This window comes from Notolabrus celidotus, chromosome 20 (assembly GCF_009762535.1).
Source record: "Notolabrus celidotus isolate fNotCel1 chromosome 20, fNotCel1.pri, whole genome shotgun sequence".
Taxonomy (NCBI): domain Eukaryota; kingdom Metazoa; phylum Chordata; class Actinopteri; order Labriformes; family Labridae; genus Notolabrus; species Notolabrus celidotus.
In genome coordinates this window covers 8836054-8862469 of record NC_048291.1, presented here as the reverse complement: position 1 = coordinate 8862469, position 26416 = coordinate 8836054, and the positions used below count along the sequence as shown (strand labels likewise).

Here is a 26416-nt window from a genome sequence, read left to right as displayed (position 1 = left end):
AGCAGCACAGAAAGCTCATTGTGATTGTATGACTCTGAAACCTTCCTCCTGTCCTTGGCTAGTGAAGATGGGTTTATGATTCATTCCTTTTCAGTCTCTTCGGAGATGAGAACACGTAGAGAACGTCAAATATTCAGTCAGATAACAGATTGTTTTTTCTCTCTAACAGAACAGATGGATGAGAGCTGAGGCGGCGGAAGGACAAAGCCACAGGAGGAGCACATCGCGGGGGTCTCCTCGCCTCCCTGGCTGGAGATGACGGAGGAGACGTGGGAGAACGGCAGCTTGGCCGACCCTTCGCCCTCACCATCGCTGTTCTTCCTGATGTTCAACGACAGCAATCTGAACGAGACACTGTACAACTCCACCAACTCCACCGATCCTGACGCCTTCTCAGGGCCCAGCGTGGCGGGGGTCCTCATCCCACTCATCTACACCATCGTCTGCATCATCGGCCTTGGGGGGAACACGTTAGTGATTCACATTGTGCTGCACTACTCTAAGATCGAGTCCGTGACAAACATCTACATCCTGAACCTCGCCATAGCAGACGAGCTCTTCATGCTGGGCCTGCCTTTTCTGGCCGTACAGAACACGCTGCAGTCATGGCCATTCGGCTCTTTCATGTGTCGCCTCGTCATGACTGTCGACTCCATCAACCAGTTCACCAGCATTTTCTGCCTAACCGTCATGAGCATTGATCGCTATCTAGCCGTCGTCCACCCCATCAAATCCTCAAAGTGGCGGCGCCCTCAAGTGGCAAAAGTGGTGAACGGCACAGTGTGGGCTCTGTCCTTTCTTGTTGTCCTGCCTGTCGTCATCTTCGCCAACATTCAGAAACCTGGAGGGACCTGCAACATCGCCTGGCCTCAGCCTGCCAACATCTGGAGGGCGGCCTTCATCATCTACACCGCCACAGTAGGATTCTTCTGCCCCCTCCTCATCATCTGCCTCTGCTACCTGCTCATCGTCTTCAAGATCCGCAGCTCAGGAAAGAAGGTCCACGCCACCTCCACCAAACGCAGGAAGTCGGAGAGAAAGGTGACGCGCATGGTTGTGATCATCGTTGCCGTGTTTGTGTTCTGCTGGTTACCGTTCTATGCCCTCAACATCCTCAACCTGCTGATGTCGCTGCCCTCAGAGTATCAGGGGCTTTATTACTTTGTTGTGGTGCTTGGCTATGCTAACAGCTGCGCTAACCCCATCGTCTACGGCTTCCTGTCAGACAACTTCAAGAGAGGTCTCCGGAAAGCTCTCTGCCGCCCAACAAGGAAGGTGGAGAACCACGAGCCAAAGGAGCAGCAGCAGCAGCAGCAAGAGGAAGGGCGGACGGCGCTCATGCCCAGAGAGAGTCTGAGACGAGCCATCAAGGACGAAGACGACGATGATGAGGAGGACGTCTCAGAAATGACTGAGATCTACCGCATCGCCCAGAACGGTAACAGCAGCTCACTGCAGCCATCGACCCCGAAAGACAGGGACACTGTTGGGGAACTCAAGACTGACCCCGTTAACGGGTCCTTGCTTACGGTCCCTCTGCTGCTTAACGGGACGAAGAACGGGAGTGTTAAAACTTTACCAGAGGAGAACCAAGAACAGAGCACCTCGCTGGAGATCAGCTATTTGTAGTTGAACACACAGGCAGGGGTGGACTCACAGCAGCCTCTGAAACACATCAATCATTGTAATGAAGCTAAACCATAAAAGTACATGAAGAACACTTAAACTGAAACAGGCCTTAGGATCATTTTTGATCAGTGGACTCTTATTATAAGAGATGCTACAGTTTTACCCTCATACAGAGTGGATACATGTTTATATTTTGTACATATGCATGGTTGAATGTACAAAGTTGTGCCTTTATCAAGTCTCATATGTTTATTGATCCTTGTGCTTGTAGCCTTTTCATTTTATAGTGTGAAAATCATGTACTTAAACATTACTGTATCTCAACCTTAAACACAGAAAACATGGTGGTTAATTAATTTACGTTTTTGAAAATGCACGACAAAAAACCCTTCTATGTTGATTAGTGTTTATATAACACCTGCCTTTTTTTATTATAAGTAAGCTTTTAAAATATTGGATGTAGCCACCACTGCATGGTTTCAACAACCCAACACAGTCCAATGGTTAAGTTCAGGGATTGAAGGTCTCACCTAGCATCAGTTAGCATCTCCCATCTGTCACTCAAAAAGACCACACCCCTAATATAATATGTCAACAAAATTCAGCCCTGTAAAGTAGTTGTATGTGGAAAAATAAGCTATAAAGCCCAAACTTCTTTTTTTGTTTTTACCAGGCTAAGGCTGTTAACGTGTTTATTTCTGCTACAAAGCCAGACACTTTAACATGGGGCTCTAAGGGGATTGACTCACAATTGGAGACGGCCTCTGATGGATACTCAAGGAAATGCAATTTTTGGGAACTCAAGGTTTGAAGTAATTTTTTCAGCTCTGAAGGTTTCTGTTTGGTTTTAATGAAAAAGTACATAATACAACATGGTGTTAGGACTGCGTTATTGAAGGAAAAACAATCAAATTTTGTGAATAAAGTCATACATTAAAAGAAGAAAATCATACATTTACAAGACTTAGGTCATATGTTCAAAATTTAAGTCTATATATTACTTGAGAGGTAAGATTAGGATGAATCTCGTTGACTCACAAATTTTTCCCATGATTGAATTTCCATGCATATTTTTTATACGCTTATTTGTTTTTCTGCATGAATTTACAACTTTAATTTTATAAACTATAAACTCTATATCTTGCTAATTTTGAGCTTTTTTCTCTTACAATTGATATTTTATTTTTCTCTAAATATCTCTTTTTTTTACCTCCTTTGTACAGCCCACCTTTTCCTTAATGTAGCCCTGATCCTCCACCTTAGTTTAGCCACCAAAATATGAAATATATTTCTGTCTAAGTATCTAAACATATATTTTTATTGCCATTTCACCTCATTTTTTAAATATGACTTCATCATTTTAGGTCAAATTTGTTTTATTCACTGTAGTTCTTCTTCATCAAAGAAGCCAAAAGTCACCATTCAATGGATAATGGAGAACGGAGCTGGTTTTAAGCTGCAGCTGTAAAAAATAAAGATCTACAGGTTGGGTTTGGAATCACCTAGAAGCCTGCGCACTCACTTGCCAGTTTGATAAAGAGCCTTTTTGTTTTAAGAGACACAGAAAGAATAGATTCAATAAAAGGGTGATGAAATAAAATCATCAGGAGTTTTTCAAAATGAGAACAAGACCGTTTTCTTCAAATGAAACACTGATGTGTTGTCTAACAAAGTGCCTCACAATTCTTCGCAAAGGCCAGTCTGAAGGCTAAAGTTGTCTAAAGATATTTGTAGCTATCTGCACAGTCCACATGTGATCAGAGGCGCAAGGTTTGAAGCACTGGTCTTAAAATATACAATCATTTACTTTGTCTTTGATATGGATTGACTTTGTTTTCAACTTTAAAGTGAAAAAAAATACCTTTTTTTATTTTATGCGAGCATCCAGCTGTGTGTGATGACCTTTACTCATTACTGAGTTTGTTGTACATATGATGTTTGACATTAAAGAAGCCTTTGCTGCTGACTGCTTTCAGGTCAGGAGGGATTAAAACACATTCAATTTGAACAACATCATAACTTACATTTTTTTCATTGATCACAAGGAAAAAAGCATTTACTATGTAATGGGTCACATTTTTGCATCAGTTCACCATCCCACACAACAATGATTAAAATAAGATAAGATAATTCTGGGTACTCTACTTCTTCAGTGAATCCAGCACAAGTCTGACATTTTCCACAAATAAAACAGAATAATTTGCCCTTTTTTCGTTCCTTTTTTTCAGGAGTGACGCTTATCATCTAAGAAGAAAGTTGAACTAATGACACATCCTTCAACCTGCTCTGTTGGTGTGTTAATAAAGCAGGTGTGTTCATTGTTGTAGATATTAAACCCACAATTACTGATAACGTCACACATTTAATCGACAAAGGGTCCCAAAAAATGTGTATACAGGGGAAAAAGATACTTCATACCACATCCAATGAGACAACAATGCTCCATCATTCTTCAAAAACTCACCTGAGTGCTGTTCATTCATGAAAGGACACACAAACACAGAGAGAGCGCACACTGGTTATATTTATCTGTCTGTATGTAAAGCTGAATGATGATTCTGCTCCTTCTCTGTGTTAGCTCTGCTCTCTGCTGGTCTTCAGCCCACACACACACACAGACACACACACACACCCGCACGCGCACACACACATACACACACACACGCACGCACACACGCACACATTCTGCCGACCTTCTCTGAGCAGCAGAAACCATCATTAAAGTCACATTATGGAGGGATTTGCATGGTTCATACTCTGTTTGTGAGGCCCCTGAGGCTGCAGTCTGATGAGAGCCAACATTCATTCACTGTGAGTGTGTGCGTGTGTGTGAGTTTTCCTCATTTCGTTTGTCCTCCTTGTGTGTGTGTGTGTGTGTGTGTGTGTGTGTGTGTGTGTGTGTGTGTGTGTGTGTGTGTGTGTGTGTGTGTGTGTGTGTGTGTGTTGTCTATAAATAATGCCAGTGTGTACTCTGTGTGCTGGAGACTACCTGCAGTGATAACCCATCCAAGCACAGAGGTGAGAGTCAGCTGATGAGTCAGAGTCTCCACCCACAGGCTGCAGCTTCACTCTAACAGGCTGTTTTCACTTTGTGTGGCAGAAAACAAAACACACAAACACACACAATGCAAACCCTTTACACAACAGGGTGAACACAAGGTGCAACATTATCTAATGAACAATAAAGATTCAATTATCTGGGCCGTGTTTTAGTTGTCTCATCCACACTGGCTACACACGCATGCAGAATAAAGCAGGAGATGTAAAATGATCCCTGTGGTGCTCGCTGAGTGTTTCTGACTTTGTGTTTGTCTAAAGTCATTTCTGATTCAAGAGCAGGGGCATTTTCCCCACAGACCGTAAACCCTAATGAAAGCAGATTACACTGTCAACCCAACGTATAAAAATGGAGAGTTTGTGATTTGTGATTCCTTCAACCCATCAGGGGAAATCTGCATCATAATCCTGCTGGAGGCAGTTCACAAAGATTTATGTCTCACATGTTTCTTTGTCTTTGTTTGAGCAGCTGCAGAATCAAATGTTTTGTGCCATAAAACAAAAAGGTTCTCTGATATGTCATTAAAATTTACAACTGGAAGAAATAAAAGTTTGTTTGACGGAATTTGATGACTTTGTTCTTCACTCTTCACACTTACTGAGGGCAAACACTCCATGACAAAACAGAACAAGTATTATTGTATTAGATTTGAGATACTGTGCAGTGAAGTGGCCGTCTTGCATATTGGAATCCTGAACAAGACTTGCTTCACATCGAGTGCAAGGGAAATATTCAGATCAGCTGTTGAGTTTGTGCTGCTGTGGTGTCTTCAAAGAGGAAGAACAGTGAAAACAGCTATGAACCTTTATGTGTTTTGAATGCAACATGAAGTGGTAGCACACTTGCATTGTATTGCACGCTTTTAAATATTATAACTTAATCTCAGACCTGCCTTGCATCCCAAAGCTCTCAAATGATATTACCTCTGTCATCGGTCATCAAAACAGAAGGGTAGGGAAGAGAGCAGAATAATCGGACGAGCAACATGTATGGATACAATACAGTAATTACCTCAACACCATTGCACTGCCCATTAAACTGCTATCTATCATTACCTAGCTGTTTGTCAATACCAAGCGCCAACCTCGGGTCTCGAAATATGAAGCCCATGCGGAAGTGTTATAAACTGCAATTCATCAAACAACTGCTTGAGGCTGGCTGCAGAAACACCGGAAACTACATAGACACCAATTCAAAAAAGACAATATTTGCAGCATTAATAAACATTACAGCCTGGTTCAAAAAACAGCTTGGCTCTACGTAGTTAATTTCTCTATCAGCACACACTGTAAGGGGGGGGGGGGGGTTCTAATGCAACAGTTCATAAGATATTAAGATTACGAGTTTTGCCCAAATAAGGACATGACTGACTTGACTCCTGGATGGGAACAAAGAGGCTAGGAGGCTCAACCCCTGCCTCTTTACCTCACACTAAGTTAGGTTGAGTTCAGCATTACCAATATGGCTCCTGCCGATGATTGGCTTCAAAACAGTGTCCATTATTTATACAGTCAATGCTTAATAGCCTACTTGCTTCTGATAGGTCAGAATCCCAGAACAACCAGAACTAGGGCACATGTCTATTGGGGCCTTCAAATGGGGTTGTGTTTACCAGGTTCATGAGTCATATGATTGCCCCCCTCTTATCGTATTCCTGACATCGTAAGTCAAAATTTTGTGAAAGCATTGAGTTCACAAGTTGTGACATGTCTGATGGCGTCCACAGATATGGTAAAGCCATCAACTCCAGTTTCATGCAAATACATTACGTTATTATGTAAGTGATAAGTTCTATAGTTAGAGGAGACAAACTAGCTAATGTTAGCAAGGGCGCAGCTTGTTTGATTGCTTACCACTTGAACGCAAAGCCACATTTGCACGACTTCTCCACACAACTTTCCAAGTTCCACTTGAAGGCAGGAGACTCTGATAATGCTTTATTATTTGTGTTATTTTCTTAATTAACTCATTACATTGATGTTCATTTGAAAGCAGTAGTAGAAGTATTTCAGTTTATGTGTCTGTGCATTGGGAATAATGTAAAACCAGAGTGACATTTTTTCTGATTCTGCAAATAAAAGAGCCAATAATTGAGATTTAATACATGATATTAATACAAAGTTTTCAAGTTTACTATAAAGTGTACAGCAGTTATCCATCAATCCATTTTTATTTGTATTACTCCCAAACATAGCACAACGTTTCAAATAACACTTTTCCAAGACAGCAGGTTTACACCACACTCTTTGTTTTATGCTAAGCTAATCTAAGGAGGCCCTGCCCAGAGCTACATGTGCAGTGGTGGAAAAAAGTTTTCGGACACCCTTACAATTTTACACAATCTCAAACATTTTTCTGTTTCAAGCATTAGACAGACACAAACAAATACAAATTATATTTTTTTGTTTATTGTTTACAAGAAAAACAAACAAAACTATATTTTTGACAGTTTCAATATGTCAGTTCCCAACATTGTCGGTATCTAAGTCAACAAATAACAGAGAATGTGTTCAAAACTGGGCAAAAAATAAATAAACCTGGCTGTGACTGTACTAAAAGAAATTGCACTTGAAGACTTGAGAGTGATTCTCAATGCAATATTTGGGATGTCCAAAAACGTCTTTCCACCGCTGTATATATTTCAGACATGAGTGTCTCATCTCAGTCACACCAGCTCAGCATTGAAACATGTTTTCTAGGACGTCTGATTTTTTTATTTTGATACTGAATACATCATTATTCTACATTTAACTGTGTGGCCCTGAGAGTCTAAAAATACTCTGGTCATCATCACAGACTTTACAGCTAAAGAACTGAAACAACAACATTTCCATTGTTGCTAAGCAACAAGACACTAAGCCAGTTTTTTTTCTGTGTAACATCACAATACTCCGAGGAGAGTGAAAGGACTGTGTTCTTATGTACAACATCATGTGTGTCTGTGTGTTTGTGTGTGTGTTTGCATTTGTGTGATTAAAATGTGATTGATTTGTTGTCATGTGCAGTAAATGCAGTAATACCACCCTGAGGCTCTTCATCAGGTATTAAGGAGCAATCTGCAGTGATTGTGGTGAGGGGGGACTCTTAATGAACACAGGTGTTTGCAATTTTCTCTCAATAATCACATACCTGCAGTCCTCAATTTGAGACCACTTTAAATTTACACAGCAGACACAGCTCGGTACAACCTTGTTATACGTCCAGAGTGTTTAACAGCATTTTTAAAGAATAAAGCAGGTATTTAATAATACACGTGTGAAGACAGTTTGACATTTTTGTCTCATAGTGTGTGACTGTACTCTATTTATTTCATTATATCATTTAATTTATTATATTTATTTGTTTTGAACATGTTAAAGCTCCAGTAAGGAACTTTTGTGTCAATTTTGGCGTCCCCTGCTGACAAAGTAATACCTCTTTTCTCTTCACTGATCTTGTCCTGTCCATGCGTCAGGAGCATTTTCTAACTAAATATCTCATCAGGTCTGACACCTGCCCCCTCACAGTGGCGACAAGCATTAAAGATTACAGTATAGAAATTGTGAAAGTTGTTGCTGATGGTCTGTTTACCTTTGTGGTTCACAAATAGGCATCACTGTGAATATATACAGTATTTATTTGATAATCAGCTAAAAACTCTTTGCAGGAGCTTTAGAAATAACATTGAAATACATCTATACCAATAAAATATATCATATGTTAAAGGTAAAAACGTATCTTGTTGAACCCTCCTTTTTTCTTTTTAAACTAGATCAATTCAGTCTAGGCTGAAACTTTAGGTGGCAGGTATCCAGAAATGCTCTTTAAACTCCTAAAGTTAGCTCTGTCACTTTAAGAGGCTGCATCCCTCATTTAAGATAAGATAAGATAAGATAAGATAAGATACTCCTTTATTCGTCCCACAACAGGGAAATTCATGGAGTTACAGCAGCAAACAAAAAGGTGTACAGTACAAGAATTTCAACAAGAATATATATAGAAACAAAAGGTTCATCAAAGATGACAGATTGGCCATAATTCTCCATTTATAATATAAATATAAATAAATAATTCACAATTTATACATAATTTTAAGCTTTATTGTAATACAGACCGGTGAGTTATACACAAATTCAACCCTAAGCAGTTGTCATGAGAAAATGAAATGAGCCACAGGGGTTAAAACAGTTTTCTTATCAGGCTGTAAACATGTTTGATTCTGCATTGGAATCAATCATTAGTTGGACATTTTAACATGGGGCTCTATGGGGATTGTCTCACTTTTGGAGACAACCCCAAGTGGACACTTGAGGAACTGCAGGTTTTGGGACCCCAATGTTGGCTACATTTTAACTTGTTTAGCAGCTTCTGTTTGGTTTTTAACATAAATGATATATACTCATCTACGCAAAAAGACTTACACATTGAGAAAAAACATTTAAATTTAAGTAAACGTCATACCTGAAATCATATTCCATATTCCAAAGACAACTTCCTGTCCTGCACTGTTTGTGATCGTTGATTTCACCTCAATGCTACCAAAGACAAAAAGAACACAGCCCTGAGCAATTGAAAATTATGGGGCTCTATGGGGATTGACTAACTTTTGGAAACAGCCTCAAATGGACACTCAAGGAACTGCAGTTTTTGGGACGAATGTGTTAGCGAAAGTAATATTGTCTCTGTCAATCTGTACAGATTAAACTCTATGTGAGGAAGTCAATCAGCCTTCCCTGTCTGTCTGTGAAGGAAAACAGTTTGAAGTGACTCACAGACCAGCTTTAACTCATGACGCTTCAATGTCTGATTTCAGAGGTTAAAAATATAATACATTGTCAATGATTATAAATGTACTCACTGTCAGATATTATAAATGAAATACTCAAGTCACTATTAGAGGACTAAATTTACCAATACCACACTGTAAAAATACTGCAGATGCTGGCAGTGCACACATTCATGCTGCAGCAGAGGATCAGTATGTTCAGTGTGTGTGTGTGTGTGTGTGTGTGTGTGTGTGTGTGTGTGTGTGTGTGTGTGTGTGTGTGTGTGTGTGTGTGTGTGTGTGTGACCCTTTGAGATCAAACAACAAGATTTGTGTTATTCTTATGTAAAAACACAGGGTCACACTCAGAGAGAGGTGATGAGATCTTCATTTACACTTCTAAAGTGAAGTACACTCAGAGTCTAATTCGGCTACTAAATAATATAGCGTTCTAAAGAGAGATTAAGACACACCGATAATAAGTGTAAATATATGTTATCTTTCGTTTGGCTGTTCACATTCATTTTTAAATGTGGCCTGTGTAAGCTTCTCATGTGAACTGGTCACAGTCCTGATCCACATGTTCAAAAAAACCATCAACAAAGACGTCACACCCAGTGGAAGTGAGCCAGGTGTGGTGGGATTGGGTTGTCACTGGATTTGAAAGACTTCTCTGAAGACATCTGAGTAAGGTAAATAGTATTAAGAATATATATACTTACCTGTTTAAAAGTCAGTGATGTGACTGCTATTGGAACTCCATCTGATTTTGGACCACAAATGAAATTGGCCCAATACTGTTCTAGTAAATTAGATCTGAGTCACATATGTGCAAAAAATAACAATAATAATACAATCTGATTTGGGTTACTTTTGCCTGCTGGGTGAACATAGCCTGTGTGTGTTCAAGTGGTTGCTAGACTTTTCTTGATGTAGGCCTATACTGCTCTCTGGTGACAGCATTGCAGAATATCAAATTACCCATGATAACGTTGTGGTAAAATCCTTCAAAGTAAAAGTCTGGAGTTTATACGTGAATAAACATGACATAAGCTATACGTAGGTGTAAACATATTTTTTAAGAAAGATATTTTTCATCTGCTTGTCATTTATTCTTTTCTTTTTTTTTTTTTACTTTATTTCAGATGTAGATAACAAACAGTGGTTACATTCAGTAGAAGCATCATACATAAACAATCATTAGGGACACTGCAACAATACAGCTTCACTTATTAATTTAGGGTAAATGAGAAAATTATACATACATAGAAAATAAATAATGAAATAAGTTGAGTAAGAAGAGGGAATCATTTTACAATTCAGTGAGGAATTCTTATGTCATTTTTTGAAAAGGAAATTGTAATGGATTTAATTTATACTTCTAACCATTCATTGATATCAATCCAGAAGGTTTTCACAGTTTGGCATGAGAAGAAAACATGGTTCGTCGACTCCACATTTTCATAAAGGGAGCATAAATTGTCTTCAGATTTAAAGTGTGCACAGAGTAATTCTTTAGAAGGATAAATATTGTTTATAATTTTGAAGTTTGTATATTTTGCTTTTGGGTGGTATAGGAAATGTGAGATACATCGTTCTTAAATTTTCCGTTGATTTTTTGTCAAAATTTGTGTAAAATACCATTCCTGTTCTGTCTACCTGGGAATAGTATTTCATTAAGATTATTTCTTATCCATTTCGTATTACATTTTTTTGTATCTACTGACAATCCTTGAATGGACAGTGAAGGTAGTTGTGGTGCTATTCTTTGATGTGTCATTCTATTTTTTGTTAAGAATACAAATAGTTTGGGAAGTGCTTTGTGGAGTTTAATAAAATCAGATTCTGGGAGGTTAAAATAGTGCTTGTCGTAGAATTGTTAATCATTCAGAAGATTACCATCTGTATCAGTTACTCCACTTATAAACCATATGTTTCTCTCAAGCCAGTCTGCACAGAATAAATATTTTTTCTTGTGTAAAATATATCTGCTATTCCAGTGGGGAGGACATTGAGGTTGGGCCTTGGTGTCTGTTCCTTCAGCTTTACGGCAGTAGTAGTAGTTTTACGGCAGGAACCAGTTCCTGCTTTACGACAGCTCCACACTTCCTTTCACACCGGCGCCTCGTCGGGATTTTCACCGTGAGAGGAGCGGTGTAATAAAAGGACCGCTTAAGGGTCACATCATCCACGGTAAGACGACACTGAACCATGTACAGACGCTCAAACACTTTCTGTTTTCAGTCGAGTTTGGAGCTGAATTGTTGTGAGTCCTGATGGAAGTCGAAGCGGCCTTTTTAACCAGTTAGCTTAGCACCGTTAGGGAGGCCACCTGGTACAATGGCTAGCGTTAGCATCTGCTAGCTTAATGAGTTGGACCTGAAAGGAAACCGCGATATAGGTGTATTGGAAGGGCGAAAACTAAACTGTCAGTTTTACAAATCACAGGACAGAAGGAGTTTTTGTCTCCAGATAAAATATTGAGCTCTTATAGCATCCCGTTAGCATTTGACTGCTCGTCAATGGTATCATTATGCGTAGAAAGCCAGTCAGCGGCCCCAGATGTCTGCTGTTGCGTCAGTGTAAAGAAGAAGCAGCCCAGAACTGAAAGAATAAAAACCACTAATGTTTCTAAAGTAAGCACCCCTCTTTTAAAATAAGTATATGTAAAGTGACACTCATTAATTCACAGTAAAGTGGATGGATTTGTTGTTATAGAGTCATCATTAAGGCACTGTTTCCTCTGTCAGAAGGGTGGAAACACCCTCGAAGTATGATCAAAACCGGCATATTGATAATAAATACCAGTTACATTCAGTGGTGGACAAGTACACAGCTTCATTACTTAATTCAAATTATAGATACTCCAGGTCAAATATCACCCCAATACAAGAGAAAGTTGCTCTGTCAGATTATTACTTGAATTAAAGTACTTGCTTTTATAAATACTGAAGTGCTTCTTAAAAAAATCTCAAAACATTGTATTTTCACAAAGCATAAGTGCAGTCAAGAATACATATGAGAACATTCTGTTACACTATGTTTATTTAGGAACCATCACTTGAAATCTCTAAAAACTATACCATGGAATAAAAACAGACACTAAGTTACTCCAAGCACAGACAAGTTTGAAATGTTCATCTGGAATGAAACAAACCTTACGTAGCTCAGAGCTCAACACACTTTCTCAGGTTGGACAGTGAATGTTTGTATGTTTAGGCAGAGTGGGAAACAGGGAGAACATCTCAAACAATACGTATCATTCTTCATTTCAAAAACCTCTAACACGGTCTGAAGATATGGCCATGGATGCTCAGGTGGAGAATTATAGCCATCATTACCACCTCTAAATGAACTGCCTGATCTGAGTGAAATTTGCTCTGTTTGCTCCACATTCAACCGTGGAGATGCACGATATACAGGTATGACTAAACCACTGAGACAAACAGAACTACACAAACACAGTTTACTGACTTAGGGATCAGATTTCAGAAAAGAGAAGGACATTCATGAGCAGATGTCAAAGCAAAAGTAGTGAGTAACTAGAGCACTGATAGAAATGTAGTGGAGTCAAAAGTACAAAAATTGTCTTCTGAATGTAGTGGAGTAAAAGTAATAAGTTCCCCAAAAAATAATACTCAAGTAAAGTACAGATACTCAAAAAATGTATTCAAGTACAGTACTCAAGTAAATTTACTCTGTTACTGTCCACCACTGGTTACATTGATGATAAAACAATTCTTCGATGCAGTCAGGTCTAGGGCACATTTTAGTAGATTAACTTTTGTTGGATGTTTGAGGGTCAATGATGACTAGCCCACTGCGCAAGCTGATCAGTGCATATTTCAGTGCATATGTGGAGATATCAGTGCTGCTGTTAGGCTGAGACCCAGAATGTGAGTGTGTGATCACATGTTCAGGTTGTTCTGTATTCTGTCATTTCTTTTTCATCCTCATGTTTTCTCACAGAAGCGCTCTCCTCATCTCTTCTCTCCTTCTCGTCAGGTCATGGCTAAGTTCAACGCCCCCGTGATCCAGGACAACCCGTCCGGCTGGGGTCCATGTGCGGTCCCAGAGAAGTTCAAAGACATGCCGTACCAGCCGTTCAGCAAAGGAGACCGCCTGGGAAAGGTTTGATTTCTTTCATTATTCTCTTATTACATGTTTATAACGCCTCCGACTGGATTTCTTCAGCTCAGTTCCCGAGCTTTGGTGTCTAACTTTGGGATTCCTCTTTTGACAGGTCGCTGACTGGACAGGAGCCACTTACCAAGACAAGAGATACACAAGTGAGTGAGAGAAACTACCATCCAGACACACATGTACCTGAAACAAAACAAAATGAAGTATTACTTTCGCTTTAAGGTGCTACACAGGAACAGACTCGGTTATTTCTTACCTTCATAGGCTTATAGAGTAGGTTGTTGGTTTCCTTAATCTACACTGAAGAAATGCAGAACGGTTATTTAATGGAACTCAACACAGCTTCCTTCATTGTCAAACTTTAATGAACAAAAAGCAGGGTTCCCACGCGTCCTGGAAAACCTGGAAAATAGTTGACTAGTTTTCCAGTACTGGAAAACACCTGGAAAATGGGAGAAAAAGTAAAATGTCCTGGAAAATCACAGATTGTCCTGGAAAATTATTCCAACATGACTGCGTGCGACCTGACAAAGTTAAAAAAACAGATCTCCATTCAACATTTGTGGCCATTTTTGTCATTTAGTTCTATTTAGGTCAATTTATGCACTGATCCTCGGATTATTATTTATTTATTTATTTCAGTAAGGCAGCTTCCAGATTCCTTTGCTGGCTCTTTTGTTTTTTTCTTAGCTAATTTTATATTTTTTGAGAAAAAAGAAAGCTGAGATGAGAGTTGGACATCATTGTTACTTGGTTGCACTAATAAAGTGAAGTGCTGTACATCTGTGGTTGCATTATTCTATAATAAATTTGCTATCATTTTTAAGCACGTAAGAGATGATTTCATGGATAGCCATAGACTTTCAATGTAGACTTCCACTGAGAGGAGCATATTAGATTATTTAGGAACTAAATTAGGAACTTAATTTAGACGGTCATACCAGCTTGATCATCACTGAAAATGTCCTTGAAATGTCCTGGAAAATGATCTCTGGGAAAGAGTGGGAACCCTGAAAAAGCCAATACCAGAATGAAAGAGTACCTTAATGTTTGTGCATTTAAATCATATATGGCACAATACATATATTTAGTGCATGATAGACATATTTTTCTCTTAAAAATCCACCTTCCTTTACAAATACTGTCGGCTGTATTGATCATCTCCTGTGTGATTTACTTCTGCAGGGAAATCAATGCATTTTAACAGCAGGCTGAAACATTTGAGCTTCTACTCATGAGTTTGACAGTTTCAATATTGTCTGAAGTTCACATCTTGTGTTTCTTGCACTTCGTCCACAGATAAGTATTCGTCTCAGTTCGGCGGAGGGAGTCAGTACGCTTACTTCCACGAGGAGGACGAGACAAGCTTCCAGCTGGTGGACACGGCCAAGACGCAGAAGACGGCCTACCAGAGGAACCGCATGAGGTTTGCTCAGGTAACGAAAAAGGAAAACAGACTCCTCAAAATAACAGCTGATTGTGTTTTATCTGTGCATGTCCTCTGACTTCATGCTGTGTGTTTGAACAGAGGAATCTGCGAAGGGACAAGGACCGCAGGAACATGACTCAGTTCAACATGCAGACGCTTCCCAAGAGTGCCAAGCAGAAGGAGAGGTGAGAGTTTTACAGTTTACACTTCGTGTTTTATTTAATCCCTGCGTGGAATCACACCCTGCAGAGTTTGTGTTAAAAGGTGATATTGGAAAGACTTCTGTTTTTTGTCTCCTCAGGGATCGTATGCGTCTGCAGAAAAAGTTCCAGAAGCAGTTTGGAGTCCGCCAGAAGTGGGATCAGAAGTCTCAGGTATGGGTCCTGTTTGTTGATTCAACATGAGGTTTTTTAAGTAAACGTTTTTATGGTTTCAGTCTCTGATATGTAACATTTTCTGCTTTTCCTCTTAAAAATGTGAGGAAAGATTACACAGGAATCCTTGTGATCCCACTAAGGAGGTGCCAGAAAAGGAAACTCTTAAGTATCATTAAGAAAACATTCCAAACAGCAGTATTTGTGAACTTTCAGGCTCAACTGAAGCCCAGAGACTCCTCTGTGGAGGTGAGGAGCGACTGGGAGGTGAAGGAGGAGATGGACTTCCCCCGCCTGATGAAGATGAGATACATGGAGGTGGCCGACCCCCTCGACATGTAAGTCAACTAGGTTGTCTTCAGGTCTATAGTCCTGTCTCAGAGAGAGGATGATGATGATGATGACTGTGTTCTTCCTACCTGCAGAGAGTGCTGTGGTGCCTTGGAGTACTACGACAAGGCCTTTGACCGCATCACCACCCGCAACGAGAAGCAGCTGAAGAGCATCAAGAGGATCTTCCACACCGTCACCACCACCGACGACCCCGTCATCCGCAAGGTCTCGTAACAAACCGATTCAGTGAACTCAGCATTTGAATTGTGGTGTGGGTTTCTGTAAAGCAGCGGTCTGATTGTCTGTCTCCCTGCAGCTGGCTAAGACTCAGGGCAACGTGTTCGCCACCGACGCTATCCTGGCCACCCTGATGTGCTGCACGCGCTCAGTCAACTCTTGGGACATCATCGTGCAGAGAGTTGGTAACAAGCTGTTCTTCGACAAGAGAGACAACTCTGATTTTGGTGAGACTGTGAGCACTGTTTGGCGTCGCCTTAGCACAGAACATATGAATAAACATATAAACAATTGTATAACTTGTCGCTTCAGATCTCCTCACGGTGAGTGAGACGGCCAATGAGCCGCCCCAGGACGAGGGCAACTCCTTCAACTCTCCCCGCAATCTTGCAATGGAGGCGACTTACATCAACCACAACTTCAGTCAGCAGTGTTTACGCATGGTGAGAGTGCACCCATTAAAACCCCCCCACTACCTCTCACACACAATTATTTTGAGGGGGATTTCTCATGGATCTATATTTATGTTATCAGGGTGGAGATCGCCACAAGTTTCCAGCCTCTAACCCGTTTGTGGAAGAGGACATGGACAAGAGTGAAGTGGCGTCTGTGGCCTACAGGTGAGACGGTGAACGCAGCTGTTGAGTTTAATGATCAATCATCACCTCTGCTAACTGAACGTCATCAGTTTCCACTATAGTTCTAACGGCGTCCTCTCAGGCTGACAGATGTTTTTAATCTTCAGATATCGTCACTGGAAGCTCGGGGAGGACATCGACCTGATCGTCCGCTGTGAGCATGACGGCGTGATGACCGGCGCCAACGGAGAAGTTTCTTTCATCAATGTGAAGACTCTGAACGAGTGGGACTCCAGGGTGAGTGGAGGGGAGAGGGGAGCTGGGTTATAATACTCGTGATGAGGTTCATCTGAAGAGATTGTAATGTGCTGCAAAGATATTACCATGGCTTTTGACACAGTGTTGGATTTAAAATAAGTCAGTGTTGGTTGTAGTCTCGACTTGATGAGTAACAATCTGACTAGATTCCTTTATTGTCTGAGTGGGACAATTTATCATGGCTAATGATACCAAACAGACACAGCTCAGTACCTTTGATGGAACATAAAATCAGAACAATACAGGCAACAGTAAAAACAACATAACTTAGATCATAAAAAGTTTGTTAATGTGAAATATGCACAGGAATGAAAACATTAAAAATACAGTATAGAAGACGAGTCATGTTTAAAATAATAATAGAGACACATTCTGTTTTATTTCAGTAAGTTAAAACAAATAGTGTCTCAAGAAGGGTTACATACAAGGACTAAGTAACAACAAATCCCCCAGTAGACTGTAGTAAAGGATGGATGGATGCATGAATGGATGGATGGATGCATGAATGGATGGATGCATGCATGGATGGATGGATGAAAGGTTCAATGGATGGTTAGATGGATGAATGGATGGCTGGATGCATGAATTGATGGATGGATGATAGATGTATGCATGCATGGATTGATGGAAGGATGGATACATGAAGACTGAATGACAACAAGTCTTACAGTCGACTGTCGTAAAGGAAGGATGGATGGATGCATGGATGGTTGAATGAAAGGTTGGATAATGATGGATGAATGAATGGATAGATGCATGGTTGGATGAATAAATGGATGCATGGATGGATGAATGAAAGGTTGGATGGATAGATGTATGCATGAATGGATGATGGATGGATAGATGTATGCATGAATGGATGATGGATGGATAGATGTATGCATGAATGGATTGATGGAAGGATGGATGCATGAAGACTGAAAGACAACCAATCTCACAGTAGACTAGTAAAGGAAGGATGGATGGATAAATGAAAGGTTGGCTGGTTGGATGCATGAATTGATGGATGTATGATAGATGTATGATGCATGGATTGATGGGAGGATGGACGCTTGAAGACTGAATGACAACAAATCATACTGTAGACTGTTAAAGAAGGATGGATGTGTGGATGAATGCAATTCAGCTTCTTATTTGACTGTTTGTATCAAAGGCATATGTCTTATAAAGACATCAGCTGTAATTTACAAATACTTCAAAAATAAAAATATCTCCTCCTGCCTTTATTCCTGATAAAATAGTCCTGCATTGATCCTGCATTGAATGTAATCTGAAGAATTTGATCCAGCACTCCTATAGTCAAGTTTTGTTTAACCCAAAGGTTCAAATTGAAATGTTGAGCCGCTCAGCAGGTAGTGCGCTTCTCCTCCACATGTCAGGGGAATTCTTCCTGTTCTTCTTTGTCAGTACTGTAACAGATTGTCTCTGTGTTTCTGCTCAGTACTGTAACGGGGTGGACTGGCGTCAGAAGCTGGACTCTCAGAGAGGAGCCGTCCTGGCCACTGAGCTGAAGAACAACAGCTACAAACTGGCCCGCTGGACCTGCTGCGCCATGCTCGCTGGATCAGAGTACCTGAAACTGGGGTAAGGAAAACACACGCCCTCCATGTTCGAGGAATGAGTTTAGAGTATATTCTGAGAGCGCAGTGTTCGCCAAATCTTGGGCAAACTATAGTCTCATGATCTGCTCGTTCTTCAGGTACGTGTCTCGGTACCACGTGAAGGACTCTGCTCGTCACGTCGTCCTCGGCACCCAGCAGTTCAAACCCAATGAGTTCGCCAGCCAGATCAACCTGAGCATGGAGAATGCCTGGGGGATCCTCCGCTGCGTCATCGACATCTGCCGCAAGCTGGATGAGGGGAAATACCTGATCCTGAAGGACCCCAACAAGGTCAGCTGATCTGGGTCCTGTTCCTGATCTGATGGGGGATGGGCCAGAAATACTGTCTGTTTAAAGCTATGGAAGGATTTGTGAACTAATGGATCTGTTCTGTTTGATTTTCTGTAAACAGCAAGTGATCAGAGTGTACAGCCTGCCTGATGGAACCTTCAGCTCTGATGAAGAGGAGGAGGAGGAGGAAGATGAAGAGGATGAGGAGGATGAAGGTGAATATAGTATTCTGAATGTGTTGGTTGAGTTTTAAAATGGGCCAGAGCAATTCAGGAACAAGGAACAATTCTCACTTTGATCAAAGTTTCTGAAGTGACATATTCTTACATCCTTTGAATGAATGAATGTTACAGGACGCAGGTTAACTTAAATCAGGATTATTTCAACAAAATCTCAAACTCTCACTATCTCGACCGGTAGCTGAGATAACTGATAAGAACATGTTTCTGTATTAATCCTGTTTTCTTTCTTTTTTTCCTTCCAGACGAAGAGAATTAAAGACTGAAGTTCCTAAGACCAAACGATCCTTCAACATCCTTAAAAAATCTGTTTAATTAATTTACAATTCAATAAAGAGAACAGACTGGATACAAAACTTTTTCTGCTGCGTTTTATGATACTAACATTTCAGTTTCTCCGATTTAGTTTTGATCTTGTTCCGTGCACAAACATTTTAAAAGTAGTTTTCTTCCCATTTAAAGACAGACCTGACTGATCGACATTTTTTAGGTTCATACTGCTGAAATAAGCTAGAACGAAATCTACTGTGGCCCTAAAGGGGACAAAACAAGATCATTTAAGAAAACACAAAAACATTTAAGAAAGCACTCCATTTCACAAAACATAAAGGGGAGGCACAACACTTCTTGTTTCTGATTGGACAGAACCAAACGGCTTGACATCATTTCCTGTTTCTATTAATACTACTCTGCTGAGTCGCTTCACAAATTTTAAACTGAGTTGGAAGGAATGGAAGAGGAGATGGAAATAATAAAGGAATATTTCAACAAAGGATACACATGTAATGTAGCCTAATACTCCTATGGTGTAGCCGACATATTAGGACATCCTCAGGTCTCTGAGTCAGGTGTCGGACCTCAGATGAGAAAGCATTGGGTCTTTTTCACTTCTGAAGCACATTTTTTCACGTTCTGATTACATGTAATTAGACTACTCTGGAAAATACTCCGATTATATGTAAAATGAATTCTTTTGGGAGAATAATCTAATAACATGTAATCTAATGACTTTAGGAGCAGTAACAGGATGGTATTCTTTCTGATTCGTTTGGGGAAAAAACTGATCATTACAGGCATGCCAATTGTGCGGTGGCTAGCACTGACAATCTTCAACAAAATAATTCTTGGTTCACATCCTGGACTGAGGCTTTCCATGTGAGAAACACTTTTTTCCACACTGTCTAACGTGCTTTTAAAGTATCCCAATAAAATGTTTAAATGAAAACACCTAAATCTCAGTTAGAGAAGCACTGCCAGGCAGCTGCTCGCGTGCTTTTAAACCACTGCTTCCTAGTTTCCGACAGAGCTGGCAGAGGGTCACAATCATAGGGCATGTGTGCATGGGGCGCCGCTTGTAAAGTTGTGCACACTGAAAACTGCATTTAGCTCTAAACTGTCTTAAAAATGTAGTGTGTATTATGAAAAGTCACTTTTAATCACATTTAGAGGAATATTAGTGATCATTCTCACATTTGATTTTGTTCTGACAAATATATTTAAGTTAAAATCACTGTTAAATCTAAACGCTAAATCAAAATTGAAATCGAAATGTTCATTTTTAAATGTAAATATACATTTAAACTTTAAATGCTGAATGTTAAAACTAAATGTTGAATGTTGCTCTGCGATCATAGATACTTGGCTAAATTCACCCTGCCGCCCAGCTAAAGTTTTAGGATCGCAAAGCAACAGATAAATGCAGATTTAAAATTAGCATTTAGATTTATAATTAGCATTTAGATTTAACAGTGATTTTAACTTTAATATATTTGTTACAACAAAAATAAAGTGGAGAAATCACAAATTTTGCTCCTGATGTGATAGAAAATGGACTTTTAAAGATTCCCACTATGTTTTGATGACGTTTTGGAGCTAAATGTGGAGAAATGTTGCTTTCAGTTTGCACAACTTTACAAATGGCACCTCATGATCGGTGCTCGTGTGTCGAAATATTGGTTACAGAATGTACAACAAAGTGGTATTAGCATCTTAACCTTGACAGCCTAATAATCATATAGGTATCATTAGACATCAGTGTTTGTGAACCTCCTTAAGCTAACCACAGTAACCAGAGATAACAACATAAACATTTTCGTTTCACCGGGAAGTATTTAATACTGAATCATGCATACATACATTACACTGTAATCAGGACAGGGGCACAAGGTTTAGTAGATGATCTTGGAAAGGCGACAAGACTTGAAAATGGACTGAGAAAAATGGCGTTGCAGATATTTATCCCTTAAAAGAAGACTTGGATGACAGAGCTATTATATTTTTTGCTGCATGCAGGGATAAGTGTTCATAAGTGCAACCTTTTAACAGTGGACGTATAAATGTGGTTAAAAGTCCAGCTAAGGAGAACGTTGTTAACTGTTCCAGGAGGCATAACTGTCAGCGCTACAGAGCAGGACATAACTGTTCTTCCTATTTTACCCATTAATCAGAGCGAAATAATCTCTCCTCCTCCTTGTAGGTAGATATCAGTGTAACCACAGTAAAACCATGACTCAAGCACAGCTCGTTTTTCCTCTGATGTTGGCAGACCTTTGCTCAGGGCATCATGAATCTTCTCCCAAGAGTCGATCTCTGACTTCAAGAGGGCAGATCTGGCTCTGATGAACTGGGACACTTCAGTCTCATTGCCTTTGGCCAGACTGATGCTGTCTCTACAGATGAAGTAGATATCCAAACCAATACAGAAAATATTGAGGCCGACGGCAGGCAGCTCTCTGAGGGGAACTTTTACTGCCGCCATCGCTACCTCTGGAATCTCTGAGGCCAGTCTGGACACGCTACTCAAACCCCTGCCCTCTAGGACTGCCACCTCACCGGCACTGACGGCTATCTCTTCACTTTCCACAGCTGTGAAGGCAGAGACAGCTTCAACCAGCGAAGATATTTTACTTTCAACTGAGCAAAGGCTAACACCTGACTTGACAACTTCCTCAATTACTTCTAAAAATTTGTACTCTAACTTAGTGACCTTCTGACTTGTCACCTCCTGCAAACAATCCTGCAGACTCTGCACATCAGTCATGAAGTTCTGGAAGAATTCATTGGCCTTTCCTTGCTGCGTCAAGTTGACTCCTAACTTTGTGAATGTGGTGACAACACTGTTGAGGCCACTGGTGATTCCAAGCCCTAACCCACCGATCAAAGCAAGAGATCCACCTAGTGTGAAAGGAATCAAAACCAAACCAGCAATCACGAGAACCCCTCCCACTGCCCCCACAGAGCTGCCAACCACATTGGAGATCTTTGCCCCCTTATTCATGGAGTCGAGCTGCACAGCGACCCCCTCCAGATCCTTTAGGAACTGCAGCATCCTTGGCTGCCGCTTCTCAAACTCATCCATGAAGCCAGAGCACGATACTTCTTGGAACAAGAACACCATCCTGAAATTCACGTCCATCCTGGTGAGGAGGAAGAGGGATGACATTATGACTTAAAACCTCAGAAGAAAATACCCAATACCAATTCACTCAAGTTAGTCATAATACTGACCTGATTTCAGCGAGCTGATTGATGTAAGAAAGCATCCTCTCTGTGTCATCCTCAGATAAATCCTTATGTAGGTCTACCACAACCTCTCTGTTTGTCTCCGGGCAGATATCATCCAGAGAGCTGTTAAAGACATGAGTACATTTATACTGTTTTAACACCGGGTGTCATGTATTTTGACAAACATATATAGCTGTCTCATTTTTAAGACATAGGTTTACCATTTCTCAAGTACGCCACAGATCCTCTGCGTGGCCTGCATGTATCGCTCCAGCTGATACGCCATCACCTCCACATTCTGCACACAGGGCTCGAAGAAAACGCCTTGATCTCTTTTAAACTCAAGGAGCAGCGGAGAGATCAGCTGAGCAGCAAAGATTACCACCTGGATGTGCTCGAAGCTGAGCCCTGCTGGCAGGTGATTCACCACCTGCTTCTTCTGCATGAATACATGAAGTGAGGTGACAGCCAGCTCCTCCAGCGCACCCAGGACGCAGCCGAGTGTCTGCAGACCTCCAAGCGTGCATGTCAGCACGGCAGCCAGATCCTGATGGTTGGGTTTCTTGTTAATCTCCTTGAGCTCTGTCTCTCTTTCTTCCTTCCACTTGGAGGCACTCTCAAGGAATCCTCTCAGTGTGTCAGTGAGGGCCAGTGTGTCTGAGATGTACAGACTCAAGGCCTTCTGCAGCTTCTCTCTGACACACAGAACAGTTACAACAACAGTCTAAGGTAAGCGGTTAAACAGGTAGCTGTTAAAATTGTTCTTACCCCATGTTTTTAATTTTGATGTTCTTGCTTTCCTTGTCATATTTATTTGTATAAAACTGATAGATGGTCACAGAGTCGTTTATTTTATTTTGACTGTCTTATTATGAATTGAAAATAAAATTGTACTGATGACTGTTGAAGTATTATTTGGACTTTATAAAAAAACAGGAGCCCTGACGGTTCTGTGTAATACATTACGTAATTTCACTGCTGATACCTCATAACAGTCAGTATTGGAGTTTGATAGATAAAATGGCATCCGTTTTCTTATTACCCAGCTTTCATACATCACCCTGTTGTGTTAAAGACTTGATTCTGATTGGTAAAAACCCCCTGTGCAACTGTTATTAATTCTAATTATTACCTGGCTCTCTTACTCATCTTCCAAAATAAAAATCAATACTTAGTGTCAGTTTGTTTGTATGTTTGGTTGGTAGCCAGGTAATAAGTGGGATGATGTATAGTTAGTCGATAGTTATGCGAAATAGAATCCCCTCAGGGTGAGACAAGATCTCGACATGAAGCAGAGGAGTCTTGTCAGGGGTGTCGGCTAACTATACATTATTCTTTCCTCGTCAAGCTGAAGAAGAAGCATAACGCTCAAATTATAGACTTTACGTTTGTTAAACTCACTTTTATTGAAGAAGATAAAGAAATGTTCAGACTCTACCTTGTCCCCGACATCTTTGTCTCCTCAGTGCTCACTACGAGTCCTTGTTCAGCTCTTCGCTGAAAGGATTAAAAACGGGTCCGATTTTAATTCCAAGTGCTGCTGAGAGAGAACATCAAATTAAGTTAGGTTAAACTCATACAGGAAGCACGTTTAAAAAAAAATCACAGATATCAAAGTGCTGTGCAAGCAGGGAGATGACAAAAATGAAATCCTAATGAATGAGGGCCCATATGCTAGATTAGAAAACAAAGAACAGGTAAGAAGAGGCGTGGTCGACTTAAATTGAATGCCACCAGAAGACATGGGTCTTTAAAAGCTACTTTAAAATGTCAAATGACAGAGTAGATCTTTGAGAGATGAACTGTAGCTCTCGCCTGAGGTTCCATCCCCTCTCTTGATCTCAAGATTTCTAAGAGCAGCTGTTACACATGTCAAGAGTATATCAACGTTTGTATTATGATTCAGCTGGCTGAGAAATCTTTTAGTGCTAAATGAAATGTGTAGAACGACCTCTTACCTTACAGACAGGAGCTCCGAGTTATTGATGAAGGGTGGGTGAGCTGTAAGGAAAAAACCTGCAGACACAACTCAGGGCAAAAAAACAAACAGAGTTTCACCTCAAATAACCTTTAAATCTGTGTTCTTATAATAAATGCTTTAGAGAGATGTAAATTATATCATTGAACAGATAAAGCTCTCTGTGAAAGAAAACAAGGTTATTATCATATAAAACTCAATCTATGCATAAATCCAGGGCTCACCACACACTGCTGTCTTCCTCTGTCCTACAAGTCTGAGAGCAGTATCTCTCGCTCTGGTTTAAATACCGCTGTGGATAAAGGTGAAAGTAAAACAGGATGAAGTCAGCACATCATGACAGGCCCTTTTTTCCATCTTCAGAAAGATGAGATAACAGGAAAAGGATGGATAGACATCAGGATCGATACAGGCCTACTAAGTTGATTTTATTGTTTACGACTCTGGATCAATTATAATTGATGCAAAATTCTTCAGGTCCCAGTGTATTTAACAGAACTCATTTAACCATATGACCACCTGCTGTCCACTCCTCTGGTACACCTTAAGGATTAGAGGTGATCAAGCTGTTGAGGCTAAAGCACCAAACCTTTGGAGCTCTCAGCCTCCATGTCTTTATGTTCTGCTGATTGAAAATGTGGTTTATCACAGCCACTTACTTTTGTTAATCTGCTTTTTAATGTGCCATTTATTGTGCTTGGTTATTGCATTTTGAGTCTCAAAATAATGATTATGTGCCTTAGTGAGTGTGTTTACATGAAGTAAAATCTGGGTTATGAGCCAAATTTTTGATCATGGGAATCAGTGGGCTTGTTATTGTTCTTACTTTATAGAACATGGATGAATTGTACCTAAAATAATTCAAATATTTGTTCTGAGCCAAAAGGAAGCCAAATTTTTCTTATAAAATTATCTTAAGCTTATCATTGCAAAACTGAAACTAAACATGGACTGAAGGAAATTCCCCCCTTTCCCTGTATTGATTTTGGAATAGTTTACTTCGAACACTAGACCTCATACAAGCCTGTCAGCAGAAGCCAGAGTGTACTCAAGGACTGAAACCATATCATGAATATATTGATGAAAGAAATGACTTCAGCAAAGTAATAACAATAACGACAATAAGAAGAAGAAGAAGAAGAAGAAGAAGAAGAAGAAGAAGAAGAAGATATGATAACATAACTACAACAATAATAATAATAATACTAATAGAAATAACATCAACAACTATAATGCTAACACTAATAATAATATAATAGAGAGGAAAGAGAAGACACATTTTATTTGTACAGACCCTTTAATTCAAACATTCAACACAAAATAAGATCTGATAAGAACACTCAATCACAATAAGTACAAAAGGCACTGTTGTATAAATAATAGCTGCAGCAATATTAAAGGAATGTTAAAGTTGTTGAGGTATTTTAGGAAACAAATGAAAACATATACTTTGCAATCTTATAATAAAAACATGAATCAGCATTTCAGTATTTATCTGAATTGTATAGCTTAAATTTGTGTTTTAAGTAACTGAAGAATGTGACAGCTTTGATCACGTTTCATTGTAAAACTATAATATTGTTCAAACATTTGAATATGATTTTTCAGTTGTGGAAATTCACTTGATTTGGAAGTGCTTAGGTTGAGCTAGAATTATGTGAACTGGTAAATAAATTCCTCCACCTATTAAAATTCAGAGCCTGCGTAATAACACCACATTGTGATAAAGAATGGTGACCAGAAAGATTAAAGCGACTTAAAGTAAGTTGAAATTCTAAACAAAATTCTAAACACTTGTTATATAAAAAAAATAAAATGGCTCTCATTACTTAAAATAACAATGGAGTTCTTCTCTCAATTCAGCTGGTTGAGCCAGAAATATATAGACTTCATAAAAAAAATATTGGACTCTTTGCCACCAGTATGTTTGCTTGTTTTAAAGTTAAATATACAATGCTTG

At 39.9% G+C, this 26416-nt stretch overlaps 3 protein-coding genes across 5 annotated transcripts in view; 2 read left to right on the top strand and 1 right to left on the bottom strand.

Annotated features, from left to right (window-relative positions):
• The window catches only part of sstr3 (somatostatin receptor 3), a 28743-nt gene extending 23494 nt beyond the window's left edge, over window positions 1-5249 (top strand). For 2 of the 3 annotated variants that reach the window (XM_034710555.1, XM_034710556.1), the window contains one exon: window positions 170-4024. In XM_034710555.1, the coding sequence (XP_034566446.1) occupies window positions 256-1629 (1374 nt within the window). In that variant the 5' untranslated portion in view covers window positions 170-255 and the 3' untranslated portion in view covers window positions 1630-4024. Of the gene's footprint in view, window positions 1-169 lie in introns of all 3 variants that reach the window. The other variant, XM_034710554.1, reaches the window with a different exon arrangement.
• Window positions 5250-11492: 6243 nt separating this feature from the next.
• Window positions 11493-19330, top strand: eif3d (eukaryotic translation initiation factor 3, subunit D). The gene is made up of 16 exons (XM_034711803.1): window positions 11493-11624; window positions 13437-13562; window positions 13675-13720; window positions 14874-15010; window positions 15103-15188; window positions 15305-15377; window positions 15594-15715; window positions 15803-15935; window positions 16027-16174; window positions 16260-16390; window positions 16482-16567; window positions 16693-16822; window positions 18285-18427; window positions 18543-18735; window positions 18857-18950; window positions 19220-19330. The coding sequence occupies exons 2-16, from the start codon at window positions 13440-13442 to the stop codon at window positions 19231-19233; spliced, it is 1659 nt and encodes a 552-aa protein (XP_034567694.1). The 5' UTR covers window positions 11493-11624; window positions 13437-13439; the 3' UTR covers window positions 19234-19330.
• Window positions 19331-21063: 1733 nt separating this feature from the next.
• Window positions 21064-25067, bottom strand: LOC117832340. Its single transcript, XM_034711432.1, has 5 exons — window positions 25046-25067; window positions 24437-24494; window positions 22700-23173; window positions 22482-22601; window positions 21064-22390 (listed from the first exon to the last, which is right to left on the bottom strand). Exons 1-5 carry the CDS (start codon window positions 25065-25067, stop codon window positions 21418-21420), a joined length of 1647 nt encoding a protein of 548 aa, XP_034567323.1. The 3' UTR covers window positions 21064-21417.
• Window positions 25068-26416: the final 1349 nt, after the last annotated feature.